The sequence below is a fragment of the Engystomops pustulosus genome, chromosome 2, assembly GCF_040894005.1.
Source record: "Engystomops pustulosus chromosome 2, aEngPut4.maternal, whole genome shotgun sequence".
NCBI lineage: Eukaryota > Metazoa > Chordata > Amphibia > Anura > Leptodactylidae > Engystomops > Engystomops pustulosus.
Window position 1 is genome coordinate 130,089,906 of NC_092412.1, and position 16,406 is coordinate 130,106,311.

A 16,406-nucleotide genomic window follows, 5' to 3' on the forward strand; every position below is an offset into this window, starting at 1 on the left:
CAGATACTGCCTTATACTATAGAGTCCCTGTGCTCAACCTGTGCCACCACTGTACTTCAAAACTTTGGGTGAAGATGGGACTGACATAGAACATCTCCCTTGCTTTAGGTGCAAATCTAAAAATGGAAAAAAATTGAGGAAATCTAAAAAAAAATCCAGGCACGGTTTTTCCTCTTTGTCCAATCTGGTCTCTATTCCATACCCCCTAACATCCTTTGTTAGCAATCCACATCTCCTGATTCTATCCATCAGTCCCCAACATCAGTCCACAGGATGGTTGAATCTGGGGTTATACCTGTGTCTGCAGTAGCAGGACAACTGGGACTTCCCCCTTATATATGCCTGCTCTACTGTACTGTGACATTACCTAATTTCCTTGCTGAGACCCCTCTCCCTACTTTGTACATATCCCACGGGATCTTAACCAATCCTTTATGAATGAAGAGTGGCATGTATACTGGCATAGGCATAAGGCCTATATACTCACTCCTATATACTCCCTCCTGTCACCATAAAGAATTAAACTATGAAATACTAAGTCGTACGGAACCTCAGTCAAACTCCAAAAGATGTACCTAGGGGTACCTGAGACCCGTTGTCGTTGTGCGACTTGGTTGGAATGATTTTTGTCACCTGGTCCAGAATGTGCACCAATATGACAGCTATGGCTTTCTGGGTTTTTTTTTTTTTTTTTTTTTTTTACGTTTATAATGATATCTGTCACCTATCAGTGTGAGATGTACTTGAATTAGCCTTGTTGTCAATGTTCCCTGTCTCTATTTCAAAATTTAAAAATGGCCTAATTTGCTTTTTATATTTGCCATTAAACAAATGCTGGCAATAGATGGGAAATTTGAACATGATAATTCTGCTTAGTCATGTTTAGATCCTCCCCAAACTTGGGTTCCTGGCTGTAGCAGCTCCAAGCATGCCGATTGGAATCCAGACATCCAGGTGTCCCCCATCCACTATCCCCCTACTGTGTACCACCACCCCTAATCCTTTTGGTCTTTGCTATGTTTCCTCTTAGCTTTCTGTTTTAACCATAACATGCATTTTTGTTAGCAGCAAATTTTTGCCTGATGAAACACTGGTTTCTTCTGTTATTCCAAACACAGGGAAGTCATTAACCATTTAATTGGATGCTGACCCCCCAGTGCAGGTGATGCTGACAGCAGCCAGTGCAGGTTCAACTTCTGCGGTCTGACATCCAGGGCCGGATTAAGGTTGGTGGGGGGGCCTCTGGGTGCAAAATATGGTGGTACAGACAGGGAATTGTTGTAGTACAGACAGGGAATAGCAATCGCTATATACCGCCCTCCAACAATCACTGTAATCAGCCCCAAGTAATCACTATATACAGCTCCCCCAGAAATCACTGTATACAGCTCCCCCAGCAATCACGGTATACAGCTCCCCCAGCAATCACTGTATACAGCTCCCCCAGCAATCACTATATACAGTCCCCCAGCAACCACTGTATTCAGCTCCCCCAGCAACCACTGTATACAGCTCCCCCAGCAACCACTGTATACAGCTCCCCCAGCAACCACTGTATACAGCTCCCCCAGCAACCACTGTATACAGCTCCCCCAGAAATCACTGTTTACAGACCCCAGTAATAAATATATACATCCCCCTATAATGACTATATACACTCACCGGCCACTTTATTAGGTACACCTGTCCAACTGCTCGTTAACACTTAATTTCTAATCAGCCAATCACATGGCGGCAACTCAGTGCATTTAGGCATGTAGACATGGTCAAGACAATCTCCTGCAGTTCAAACCGAGCATCAGTATGGGGAAGAAAGGTGATTTGAGTGCCTTTGAACGTGGCATGGTTGTTGGTGCCAGAAGGGCTGGTCTGAGTATTTCAGAAACTGCTGATCTCCTGGGATTTTCACGCACAACCATCTCTAGGCTTTACAGAGAATGGTCCGAAAAAGAAAAAACATCCAGTGAGCGGCAGTTCTGTGGGCGGAAATGCTTTGTTGATGCCAGAGGTCAGAGGAGAATGGGCAGACTGGTTCGAGCTGATAGAAAGGCAACAGTGACTGAAATCGCCACCCATTACAACCAAGGTAGGCAGAAGAGCATCTCTGAACTCACAGTCGAACTTTGAGGCAGATGGGCTACAGCAGCAGAAGACCACACCGGGTGCCACTCCTTTCAGCTAAGAACAGGAAACTGAGGCTACAATTTGCACAAGCTCATCGAAATTGGACAGTAGAAGATTGGAAAAACGTTGCCTGGTCTGATGAGTCTCGATTTCTGCTGCGACATTCGGATGGTAGGGTCAGAAATTGGCATCAACAACATGAAAGTATGGATCCATCCTGCCTTGTATCAACGGTTCAGGCTGGTGGTGGTGGTGTCATGGTGTGGGGAATTTTTTCTTGGCACTCTTTGGGCCCCTTGGTACCAACTGAGCATCGTTGCAACGCCACAGCCCGCCTGAGTATTGTTGCTGACCATGTCCATCCCTTTATGACCACAATGTACCCAACATCTGATGGCTACTTTCAGCAGGATAATGCGCCATGTCATAAAGCTGGAATCATCTCAGACTGGTTTCTTGAACATGACAATGAGTTCACTGTACTCAAATGGCCTCCACAGTCACCAGATCTCAATCCAATAGAGCATCTTTGGGATGTGGTGGAACGGGAGATTCGCATCATGGATGTGCAGCCGACAAATCTGCGGCAACTGTGTGATGCCATCATGTCAATATGGACCAAAATCTCTGAGGAATGCTTCCAGCACCTTGTTGAATCTATGTCACGAAGAATTGAGGCAGTTCTGAAGGCAAAAGGGGGTCCATCCCGTTACTAGCATGGTGTACCTAATAAAGTGGCCGGTGAGTGTACAGACTCCCTATAATAACTATATACAGTCCCCCTATAACAACTATATACAGTCCCCTTATAACAACTATATACAGTCCCCCTATAATAATTATATACAGTCCCCCTAAACCTATATACAGTCCCCCTATTTTTGGCCTGTCGATACCTAATGTGTTTATGATTTTTACTGTTTATTTATATTTATACTTGAAATAAGGAAAATAAAGAAAAGGAAGACAACAGAGGACGGCGCCTCGGGTAATAACGTCTGGTTAATCCAACACTAATGTATGAGAAGGCGGAGGTGCTCACCTGGAGGATTCTTGTAAATAGTCTCATAAAATACAGTACATGAAGAGGTTCCTTCTTATTTCTTGTCAGGATCCAGAAAGAATTCTTAGGGTATGTTTAGGATGTAACACCGTCTAAGCAGCTCCCACAGTCAGGCAGAACCGGTGACGCCGGAGGCGTCCGGTAAAACAATGAGTTATAAGAAAAAATGGTACCCAGACTCACGTAGGGCGCTGACAGTGCACTTCCCAAAAGAATACAATACCCTCAATTTAGGGAAAAAGACAATGAATATTTAATCTATTAAAATTACATACAATAATATTTGTCCATACGTATGGACAAATATTATTGTATGTATTTTTAATAGATTAAATATTCATTTTCTTTTTCCCTAAATTGAGGGTATTGTATTCTTTTGGGAAGTGCACTGTCAGCGCCCTACGTGAGTCTGGGCACCATTTTTTCTTATAACTCATTATTTATATTTATATCAGTTCTAGGGAAAGGGAGGTGATTTGAGTTTTTAGGTTTTTTAATTACAATTTAAAAAAAAAATTTCTTTTTTTATTTTTACCATTTTTCAGGCTCCCTAGGGTACTTTAACCCTAGGTTGTCTCTACGATCCTATCATATACTGCCATACTATAGTATGGCAGTATATGGGGATTCCCCTCCTCATTCATTACAATGTGCTGATAGCACATTGTAATGAATAGGTTAACCTGAAGCAGCCTCGGGTCTTTCGAAGATCCAAGGCTGTCATTGCGGCGGATCGCTGCTCCCCAATGACGTCATTGGGAGCAACAATCCTCGGCAACATGGCGGCCATCAGTGGGAAAACACCTGCGATCAGTGCTGGCACTGTTTGCGGTTGTTACCATTAAGCCTTTACTGCATTATGCAGCAAAGACTTAACGGCTATGGAGAGGGCTCAGCCCGTGAGCCCCTCAATGCACCCACACCCGTCATGTGACTTAGTATTATGTCACATGTCGGTAAGGGGTTAAAAAATAATGTCATTTAGTCATATAACCAAAATAACTTGATTACTAACATTGTCCATATGTAACTTAACATCATTTTTCAAACAGCTTTTCCTTTTTTTTAGGATGTTGGGAGGCCTATGGAGGGCCAATTTAGTCAGAAGTGACTTTATAAGGCCTATATGGTAGAAACCCGCCACAAATGACACCATTTAAGAAGTGAAGTGAAGCCTCCTGTCTTAATCAGCTAGACATTCCTGTCCATAAAATGGCCGCAGATGGAGGGTCATGTGATCTCTTAACTGGCGATTGTTAGAGATCACATGACCCTCCATCTTCAACCATTTTATGGACAGAAATGTCTGGCTGATGAAGACAGGAGGCTTCACTTCACTTCTTAAATGGTGAGTTAACAAAACATGAGTTAATGTGGCCAACCTCTTTAAGGCCTGGGACATGAGGAGGACTAGATGGGAGGGGCTGGCTGAGCAGGACATGTCCGCTCTGATGCCAGGAAATATAACTTATGGTTTATTTATGGGGATGTAAGGTTAACAATTTTTTTCTAAAAGAAGGGAATCTCTAACTGGCTCTATTTCTGAAAATGTGGTGACAGGTTCCCTTTTAAACTAAGAAATCAGAAAACCGTTTTAGATTTTAGTAACAGTCACTGGGTGCAACTTTCACTGCTTTGTGAGGAAAGAAGGTTAAGAGTGCGCAGGAATAGCCATCCATATGGCCACCGATGTAATGTACGTGCCCGAGTGGGAGCAGTTCTCCATTTGACTTGTAGAGGGGGCTACCCTCTATGCCCTATTACCCTTTAAGATCATTTAGACAGAGTGTGTTGTCATGAGATGAGTATTGAGTATATATCTAGCCCTGCCCAAATCAGAGCAAAACAGCAATCCAAGACTAATTAGACTTTTAATAATACATTTTAAATGAGGAATTATTAAAAAGTACCTAGCACAGTGTACATGGCATTTTTTTTCCTGTGGTCACCAGAAACTTAGAACTGGTATATTTTTACTGTTGGTGGTTATTAGCCAAGATATTTAACTAATAAACGCACAGTGTAATAAAAATATTCCTTAGTAAAAGTTCCAGATCTGAGAGGCCTGTAAAGATTTGGCACAAGAAAATTTACACTTTGAAATAAAATTTTATTAGAAGCAGTTATGGTCATGCTGACTTTCAGCTTTATGGTTTTGACATGCAGTAAAATACACTTACACAAAGTATGATTTATAGTTAAGAAACTATTAAACACAAGGCACAAAATATATGTCATTCATATCTACTGATGTGATTTCGACTAAATTTCAGCCAAAGCTAAATGAAAAATGATTTACTTCATATTTTAAGGCTACATCTGCATACCACTCCTTGCTCTGCTGTTTTCAACCATGATGTTCCCGAGCTGGCATCTCATACAGAGCAGGTCACCATGATCGCCAATCACAGGTCTCAGCTGTGAGCTTGGCACATAGGGCACATCACATCATAGAGAGATGCAGGTTGATGTGGGCAGATAGGTAAATGCAGAGTTTTTTATGTGAGCCTACATGGTTTATATATAAATTGTAGTAACCCAACGTGTTGTCAGCTTTTGTTAAATTGAGGAGGAAGTATCTGATACCCTTATCATTTTTGTTGACGAAAAAGAAATCAAATGAAAGAGGATGTCAAAAAAAGCATATATGAGACCCTGCACCTCTGATTATATGTGACTGTATATATGAGACCCTACACCCCTGATTATATGTGACTGTATATATGAGACCCTGCACCTCTGATTATATGTGACTGTATATATGAGACCCTGCACCTCTGATTATATGTGACTGTATATATGAGACCCTGAACCTCTGATTATATGTGACTGTATATATGAGACCCTGCACCTCTGATTATATGTGACTGTATATATGAGACCCTGCACCTCTTATTATATGTGACTTTATATATGAGACCCTGCACCTCTGATTATATGTGACTGTATATATGAGACCCTGCACCTCTGATTATATGTGACTGTATATATGAGACCCTGCACCTCTGATTATATGTGACTGTATATATGAGACCCTGCACCTCTGATTATATGTGACTGTATATGTGAGACCCTGCACCTCTGATTATATGTGACTGTATATATGAGACCCTGCACCTCTGATTATATGTGACTTTATATATGAGACCCTGCACCTCTGATTATATGTGACTTTATATATGAGACCCTGCACCTCTGATTATGTGTGACTTTATATATGAGACCCTGCACCTCTGATTATATGTGACTTTATATATGAGACCCTGCACCTCTGATTATAAGTGACTTTATATATGAGACCCTGTACCTCTGATTATATGTGACTTTATATATGAGACCCTGCACCTCTGATTATATGTGACTGTATATATGAGACCCTGCACCTCTGATTATATGTGACTGTATATATGAGACCCTGTACCTCTGATTATATGTGACTGTATATATGAGACCCTGCACCTCTGATTATATGTGACTTTATATATGAGACCCTGCACCTCTGATTATATGTGACTGTATATATGAGACCCTGCACCTCTGATTATATGTGACTTTATATATGAGACCCTGCACCTCTGATTATGTGTGACTGTATATATGAGACCCTGCACATTTGATTATATGTGACTGTATATATGAGACCCTGCACCTCTGATTATATGTGACTGTATATATGAGACCCTGCACCTCTGATTATATGTGACTGTATATATGAGACCCTGCACCTCTGATTATATGTGACTGTATATATGAGACCCTGCACATTTGATTATATGTGACTGTATATATGAGACCCTGCACCTCTGATTATATGTGACTTTATATATGAGACCCTGCACCTCTGATTATATGTGACTTTATATATGAGACCCTGCACCTCTGATTATATGTGACTTTATATATGAGACCCTGCACCTCTGATTATATGTGACTGTATATATGAGACCCTGCACCTCTGATTATATGTGACTTTATATATGAGACCCTGCACCTCTGATTATATGTGACTTTATATATGAGACCCTGCACCTCTGATTATATGTGAATTTATATATGAGACCCTGCACCTCTGATTATATGTGACTTTATATATGAGACCCTGCACCTCTGATTATATGTGACTTTATATATGAGACCCTGCACCTCTGATTATATGTGAATTTATATATGAGACCCTGCACCTCTGATTATATGTGACTTTATATATGAGACCCTGCACCTCTGATTATATGTGACTTTATATATGAGACCCTGCACCTCTGATTATCTGTGACTTTATATATGAGACCCTGCACCTCTGATTATCTGTGACTTAATATATGACACTCTGCACCTCTGATTATCTGTGACTTAATATATGACACTCTGCACCTCTGATAATATGTAACTACCGTATATTCCGGCGTATAAGACGACCTGGTGTATAAGACGACCCCCCTACTTTCCTGTTAAAAATATAGAGTTTCAGATATATTCACCGTATAAGACTACCCCTTTTCCAACAGCCAGCTCCCCCTGTATATTGCCAGCCTGTACCCCCAGTATACAGCCAGCTATTATACAGCCTGGCGGCCCCCAATTGTGCTGAATGCCGGCCCCCCCAATTTGCATCCTGCCGCCTCCCCCTGTATATAGCCAGCCTGCTTGGCACATTAATAATAAAAAAACCTTCTCACCTTTCCCGCGATCCACCGAAGCTCCGCTGCTACTCTCCGACCGGCGGTGACAGCTCATTGAGCGCTGGTGGCTCACAGAATATGACGTCAGCTGCGTGCCGACGTCATATTCTCTGCGACGCCGGCACCCACGTAGCTGTCACCTGCGGTCGGAGCGTAGCAGCGGAGCTTCGGTGGATCGCGGGAAAGGTGAGAAGAAACATTACCGGCGTATAAGACGACCCCAGACCAGACTGAAGATTTTTCAGTCTTCAAAAGTATATACGGTATATTTATGTGACTCTGCACCTGGGATCATATGTGACTTTATATATGAGACCCCGAACCTCTGATTATGTGTTCATGTATATATGAGACCCAGAACCTCTGATAATATGAGACTGCAGCTATGAGATCAAATATGATAAGGTAACTTTACATGGTTTACTCTAGCGAAATATATTCCCCCATCGGTCTAATATTAATGACCTATGCTGTGGAAAAGCCATTATTTTATTGGTCTCATTAAAGGGGTTTTGCAGGTTAGCACTTTTACGACTTATTGTAACAATATCTTGAGCATAAATACATATATAAAACGTAACCTTCATATCATTATTAAAATACTGATTCTTGATTTCAGCAGAATGAGAGACAATCTGATGAATTGCATTTGGAGAAACTCAAGTTTGTAATGCTGTGGTCCTGGTATAAATGTAGTAGTTGCTGTAACACATCACACCATAATTGTTGCAGACAAAGCTCACCGTCTAATACCCTTCCTTAGTAGGACAATGAATTTTTCAAATCTGAAATAAAATGTTCAGAATTGATCTGAGGAATATGACATTGAATTACAGATAATAATGGTGATTCCAAAATCAGATCTTAATTCGGTAAAGAATTTGTGGGATCTTCTGAGAAATCTAATCACTAAAGGCCTCGCTGGGCAACTTGGGACCAACAACAGGACCTTTTGTTAAGTGCTCTTAAAAAAATAGTTTATACCTACCTAGAGATGAGTCCTATATAGCGCATTAGACTTGTCTCTGGAGCTCCCCACATCTGTGCAGCAATTTAGACCTGATGCACTTTTTTTGTTGTGGTCACAGTGGGAAAAACTAAACGGCAATTTGGGGCACTAAACCATGTGGTGGTTAAGTGTCCTAAATAACACTGATCTACTCTACTGCTCTACTTCTAATGCCGTGATGCTAAAAAGCAGTGGATACTTTCATGCTTTGAGGGATCAGAGTTTTTTTGTTGGCACGACAGGGACCTACATTATATTAGATTTTAATGTTTAGATCGACCTTTATATTATTTGGTACTCCTGATGAAATGTTATGAACTAGGATGTGTGAAGGGATGCAATGCTATAAAGAGCAGTATGCATGGACCAGGAAATGAATTACATTGGAGGTCATCAGATTGAGGCTGGATGTCTTCATTGTGATTAAAGTACTCCAAGTTGATTAAATGAAAGCTTGCCTAGTAACTCGCAATCATTATGCACATTTTTTCAGATAGGTGAACCAGTGTCACCATTTTATTAAGTGGAGGGCTAGATAAGGGCAGGTGGTGCCTTTTTCATTACTTTAATTGTGTGATTTGTCTGGATTTTCAGCTTTTGATAAATGCTGTAGTGTTATATGACAGAATTAAAAGGATTTGGGAGTTTAAGAAAAGGACTTTGCAACAGGATTTCAACTCTTTGGATATTTGATGGATTTGGCTGGATTTTTGTTTTTTGTTTTCAATCACTGAGCTGCATTAAACAAAGCGTGTTGAGCAGGTGTGCATATCTCCAGCATATTCCACTAGCACAGACGATTCCACATATCAAAGAAATTAATCCATCACAACCTATGGATTATGCTTTAACCCACACACGCAATCGAAGTGGATACTGAGTCCATTAGGCAGGACACGTGTCTGCAGCACAATCAGCGAGACTGCAATTAATCTGATTCCATCTCTAGTCCTTATACTGATGAAATGTTTGCAGGTATGGCTTATGAATGCAAGCAGTTTATGAGCTAAAATATTGTTAAGTATTCTTTTTAATCATAGCAATTAACTGTTTATTTCTTTTTATATTTGACCTCATCTTAAAACTCAATAGCAGTAGTTCAAATTGAATTTTGCTAGTTGAAATAAATAAAAACTAGTGGACAACAATTCTAAAACTTCTGGACTTACAGAAAACCCAGAGAGGCAAAACATTTATCATGTAATACTGACTGCTTATGCTATATTGATTTCCTCTGAAATTTTTCAAGTGGTTGCGACTCAGAAGAAGCCTAGTTCAATTGGCAAAATGCACTTCACTCCCTTAGAAATATACGTATTTGTATACTCACTCATGTATACACTGAAGTATACATTTATACACTTACACAGATCTGGTCCAGTAGCTGCTGACCACATGGGGGAAATAAACAGCAGGAATGAGAGTTGAGTGATACCTAGTCCCTCCTTTTTGGTGTCCCCTCCCTCTCCCCCAACATTTCTTATCTGAGCTGCCAATTCGTGCTGTGTACTTTTCAAGATGGGCACTTTTAAATGCATATTATTTGCATATTATTGCATATGCATATTATTTGCATATGCATATTAAATGCAAATTATTGTACAATATACAATATGTATATAATGCTGAACATCCTCCATTATTTAGTGTGTCAAGTTGGATGCTGGTGCCCCCTGACACTTCTGGCCCCGCAGCAGCTGTCTTGGCTGCTATTGCTGTAGTTGCGCTCCTCATCAAGACCCAAGCCCAAAGCATAGATGGAGATTATTAACCTCTCCTAGTGTAGGCAGGACAGCCTCTATGGCAGCAATTTTGTCTGTCTCTACAGATGTGCTACTCCATACAGAAAACACAGGTCAATTGTTTTCTGTGCCAGCTGTCCCTAGCAATTTGCTGCCTGAGCAGGAGTGGTGTGGGTGGTGATCATCAATGGATAGCCATACTTGACAGGAATGAGGAAAACTTCTCTTCCACATGCTTTGCTCCGTGCTATCCTGTACACTACGTCCCAAATATGTGAAAACTGGTGCAAACTGTTTTAGTTCCATTTGCCTCACTAATGTGCAAGTGTGTGTCAGATGATCCAATAGTGGCTCATGCTGTTTAATTGTAAGTCCCTAACAGCGCTGCTTTGCAGGGTTGTGGAGTCGGTAAGCCAAACCTCTAACTTCTCAATTTCCAGAACTCCGACTCGGACTACGGCTCCACCAAAATGCCCACCGACTCCAGCTCCATTACTCCGACTCTACATTCCTGCTTTCCTGGTCACTCTAGCAGTGCTGAGATAAATTCAGACATTCCTTCCCAGTGCCTTATATCTCTAATTTATAGTAGTGGAGCATCTCTACTGAGCATGTACATAACGTGAAGCCACATTCATGTTAACTAAAAAGGGGGATCTGGGGTGCACAAATCGCACCAACAAGCCACATGCAGCCGGTCAAGAAATGAGTTGTGGTCCCCATCCTGCTGACAGTCAAAGTCCAATGAGCACTTCCCTAATTAATGGAAGCTTTCATTGGTGAGTGAGGCCAGGTAGCGTTGAGTGGAGCTGAGAAGTTCTCACTGCTCCTAGGTCCTCTTCTGCCGCTGTGTGTCCTGACTCCTGACACTGGTTGTATGCATCAAGGTCAGGACCCAGAGCAGAGCACCCGCAGGATAGTGTTTGCGTGGGTTTCCTCCGGGTACTCCGGTTTCCTCCCACACTCCAAAAACATACTGTTAGGTTGTTTAGATTGTGAGCCCCATGGGGACAGTTTGACATGCTTGTGCAGCGCTGCGTAATCTGTGTGCGCTATATAAATAAAGAATTATTATTATTATTATTTAGGACCCAGGAGTGTTAGGTACTCATTAGCAGCACTGTACTGCTCCGGGGTCCTCTCCTGCGTCTGGTGCAGTTCTGGTTCTCATGCTACCACATACAACCAGCACAGAACAGAGCAGCACATGAAGTAGAGGAGAATCTGCAATAGGGTTCTGGGAGGAGAAGAAGAAAATGAGAGGATTTGTTTGGGGTTTTTTATGGCTGCTCCGGGGTCTCCAGTATTATTATTTTTATGCTCTAGGGCAGTGTTGGCGAACCTATGTCATGCGTGAGGGGAGAGGACATACAACATCTCTTTGTAATTTAATGCAGGACCTTCCTTCTCTGCTCAACATGCCTTGCCATCAAAGCATTGCTATAGGTGTCAGTGTGGTCCCAGCATACAGCACGTACACTTTGAATATTATGGGAGCAGCACTGACAGTAATTTCCTCCAGCAGCACTGGGGTGCACGCTCAGCATCTTACTATCAGCAGAATCCCTGGGCTTGAGCTGTACAATATCACACAGCAGTTCCCTGGCATCCAACCTCCCCAAAGGCTACAGAGAGTGGCAGGGGGATTATAAAGGTGAGTTATAAGGAGAGGCTGACACATTCCATATCTGGTTACTATTCTTCTTTTCCTCTGTGTATCTACAACTCCCAACGTGCCCTTAGTGACCTATGGATCTGCTGGGAATTGTAGTTTTCTTTACTGCAGACCAACATGTGAGTATGCCCACAAAACACTGGCTGGTGGAAGCTTCTCTATACTGGTTCTAGAATTTCATACAAAATAATTAAAAAACCTATAGTCACTCTACCACTTTCCTTGGCAATCCAGCAGATATCACCCATTAGCCAGTGGCCCTTTTATACATGGCAGTGATCGTGGGTAAAAGTAAACAATGACAGTAAGCTCGGTTCTGATAATTTCGAGAGCTGAAATCACAGCAGCCTCTATGGATTTCTGCACCTCTCCCTCCTTAATAGAGGCTGCTGTGGTTTTATGTAATCAGATTCATACAGTACAGTACAATACGGGTACAGTTTGCTAATATTAGGTAGCTAAAGGGCCCAATATGATGTCACTCTATTCACATGACATGAATGTAACACAAGGCAGAGCTGTCAGTCAAAATAAGTTAAAAATTGGATTATGGCTGCACAGTCAAATCAATGTTTGGTGCAGGTGCTCTGGAGAGGGTCCCAATCTCGTATAATGTAGGAAAATCTTGGACTCCAGTCACATTGTATGAGTTGCAAGGAATTTTTATTGAAACAAACTTTCAAATGTGATGTTTCGGTCAACAATAGACCTTTATCAAACTCTGTGAATATAGTACAAAAAGTGGATCAGAACTATTATATAAACATCAAAATACTATTTACATATGTACAAAATATCACAAACATGCTGACATCACATTTGTATCGGATAGAGAGGGAGCAAGCTCCACAACTAGGTGTCACAGTTATAAGTTACAGCAATAGTATTAACAAGTAATGGCTGTTGGTAGTAGGTATAGTAGTCTTCATATGTCCATGAAAGGTAGATCTAACCCAATCTCAGAATATAAGATAACCTGTAGGGAATACATATAGAAGAGAGAGGTCAGCTTACCAGTTTGTATCAGTAATATCGATGAGGGAGTTTGCTTATAGCAATAATAGCGCTGCCATGATGGAATGGCAGTCTGTGCTGCTCAGTGGAGTGTGGCGCTGGTCTCCTCCTGTTGTCGGCGGCTTTAAAAGCCTTGGCCGTCATGGTGGGAGTGAACTTCCGGTATTGCACCAGCAACTTCCGGTATAGGACCGGAAGTTGTCATAGATGCATTCCATTTGCTGGAACGCAAGCGCGGACATGCGCATAGGCCTCCAAAGCGTCCGGAATAGCGGTATCCGTGTTCCTGGTATGGAGCGCATAGAGGGGTCATATGTGAGTAGGAGGAAATGCAGTGGAGTAAATTGGTATAGGCCACGGTGTTAAGGCTAAAGCTGGGCATCGATGCTGACACATCGGAGCGTCACATGAGGGCAAAAATCGGACTGTCAAACAGGATAGAAATGAAGGGTAAAACTGAAGGAACGGATATAAATAAAAATTTATAAAAGTAAATGTAATAAAAGTAAAATGAAAAGAGAAAAATTGGAAAAATTTAAAATATGAAAAAATGAAAAAAATTAAGACATGCGAAAATTGGGGTTAAAAAATTGGAAGAAGGATTTAGTATGAAAATTTGGAAAAGATTAGAAACACACAGGGAACGGGGTTATTTTACCCATCCTTAGTGGTGGTGTCCATGAGTCCACATCTGGAAAGTTCTATCGTCTCTGTAAAGAACAAACTAGTTAGACATTGGAAGGGAAGGATGAAATCAACAGAAACTTTGTATGCTATAGTCCCGATTAAGTCCATCTGGTTGTAGTGTTTGCCGAGTGTGAATCCAGTAAGATTCACGTTGTTTTAATAGCGCAACTCGATCCCCTCCTCTCCTTGGCGTTTCAACATGCTCAATAATCTGGAATTTAAGTTGATTTATGGAGTGTCTGGTTTCTAGGAAGTGGGCCGGTACAGGGAGTAGTGTGTACAGGGACAGCTGGAGCTAAGGACAGAATAGGAGCTGTGGGGGTTGTCAGAAAGATGAGTCCAAACTTTTTTTTTGACTGGACAGGGGGCAGACACTGGCTACATACTTGGGGGCAGACACTGGCTACATACTTGGGGGGCAGGCACTGGCTATATATTGGAGGGAAGGTACTAGCTATATGCTGGGGGTAGGGGGCTGCTGGCTATATACTAAGGGGGCAGGCACTGGCTACATACTGGGGGGCAGGCACTGGCTACATACTGGGGGGCAGGCACTGGCTATATACTGGGGGAAAGCACTGGCTATATACAAGGGGGCTGCTGGCTATATTCTAGGGCAGTGGTGGCGAACCTATGGCACGGGTGCCAGAGGTGGCACTCAGAGCCCTCTTTATGGGCACCCTTGCCATCACCCCAGGGTAGAGTTTGCCAAACAGGACTCAAGGCCTCTTGCAGTCCCAGGACCCTAGAATGAAGCTACAATGATAATCCAAACTTCTTTTCCTTCTTTCTACTGTATTGGAGTCCTCAGATGCCTATACAATTTAAAACTGTGACAGAGCAGGGAGTGATAAGTTACTGCTTAAATTGTCGCATTGGCACTTTGCGAAAAATATGTGGGTTTTGGTTGTAGTTTGGGCACTCGGTGTCTAAAAGGTTTGCCATCACTGTTCTAGGGGGCTGGCTATATATTAGGGGCAGGGGGCTACTGGCTATATGCTAGGGGGCATGTGCTTCCTGGCTATATACGGGGAAGGCTGTGACAAATGCATTTCCCACCCTAGGCTTATGCTCGAGTCAATATGTTTTCCCAGTTTCTTATACATGCTCTGTGCTGCAAAATGGTTATTAAGCTGTGACGTACAATGGAGTTTTCTGTAGAACATTGTCAAATGCCATATAATTGTATATTTCTGACTCTGACACTGGGTATAGTAATTTCGGCAGGCCAGGGCATCTATAACCCCTACATTCCAACTTTTCACTAAAGAGGTTTCTAGAGGGGGGACTGGCGCTTGACCAGGAATTATGACTATTTCATCCCATGTATACCAGAAAACTTTTGAATTAAAAAATCCCTCCCAATAACTGTCATTAGCCCTGTACTCTAAATTGTTGCATCAATGTGACTTGCTTTGCATAATTATGCATAGAACTATTCTTATTTTTATGTATCTTTTATGCTGTCTTTATTCAATTATTACAAATTATTCAAAACTTTTGTAGGTTCCCAAAAGGCTGATAGTTTTTCTGAAAAAAGACCACTCCTTGGAATGTGTAAAAGTACAGGTTCTTGCAGGTAAGAACATTTACTTATAAGAGAATTGAGGAAGAAGATATATATTGTTTTGATGCTACACTGATTATTATTTGTAACACTGTGCTTCTATTGTGTATAATCTTAGTAGTCATGTTTTGCTTTATTTGGTTTCCCAAGTACCGTATTTTCCGGACTATAAGGCGCACTTAAAAGCATTGGATTTCCGTGGAAATCCAAAGTGCGCCTTATTGTCCGGTGCGCCCTATGTATGGCGCTGGGCACAGGGCAGCGGACCATACTTACATAGGTCCCCGCTACCGGAGACAGCAGATCTCCAGCGGGAGATCTGCTGTCTCCGGTAGCGGGGACCTATGTAAGTATGGTCCGCTGCCCTCCTCCACCTCCCCCTCACCTTCCCCGCTCACCTTCCCCGCGTTCCCCGTCGCGTCTCGGCGTCGCATCCCGTCGCCGCGTCACGTCGCCGCGTCACGTCGGATCTCCGCCACGCCCCCGGCCCCCGGACCCTGCGCCTTATAGTCTGATGCGCCTTATATATGTAATTATTACATATATAAGGCGCATCGGACTAATGTATAATGTATGTATATATATATACACACACACACATAACCACGTCTTTCTAAATATTTGAAATGAAATCGGAAAAAACTTTCCCGTTTTAGGTAAATTAGGATTACCAAAATTATTTATATTTGCCAAATGTCAGAAAAATGAAAGAGAGATTTTTAAGGCCTTTTTATTACTTTCCCTAAGTCAAAAGTTTACATAACTTTACATAACTGTAAGACTTGGGTGAAATGTTTTGGATACCCTTCCACACTCTTTACACAATAGTTTTCCTCATGACAGAAC

General features: G+C 41.9%; 1 protein-coding gene across 7 annotated transcripts in view; it reads left to right on the forward strand.

The window, feature by feature from the left end:
- Positions 1 to 16,406, forward strand: part of BCAS3 (BCAS3 microtubule associated cell migration factor) — an 818,800-nt gene that overhangs the window by 74,921 nt on the left and 727,473 nt on the right. For all 7 annotated transcript variants that reach the window (XM_072136426.1, XM_072136427.1, XM_072136425.1 and 4 more), the window contains one exon: positions 15,500 to 15,572. In XM_072136426.1, coding sequence (XP_071992527.1) covers positions 15,500 to 15,572 — 73 coding nt within the window. The remainder of the gene's footprint in view (positions 1 to 15,499; positions 15,573 to 16,406) is intronic.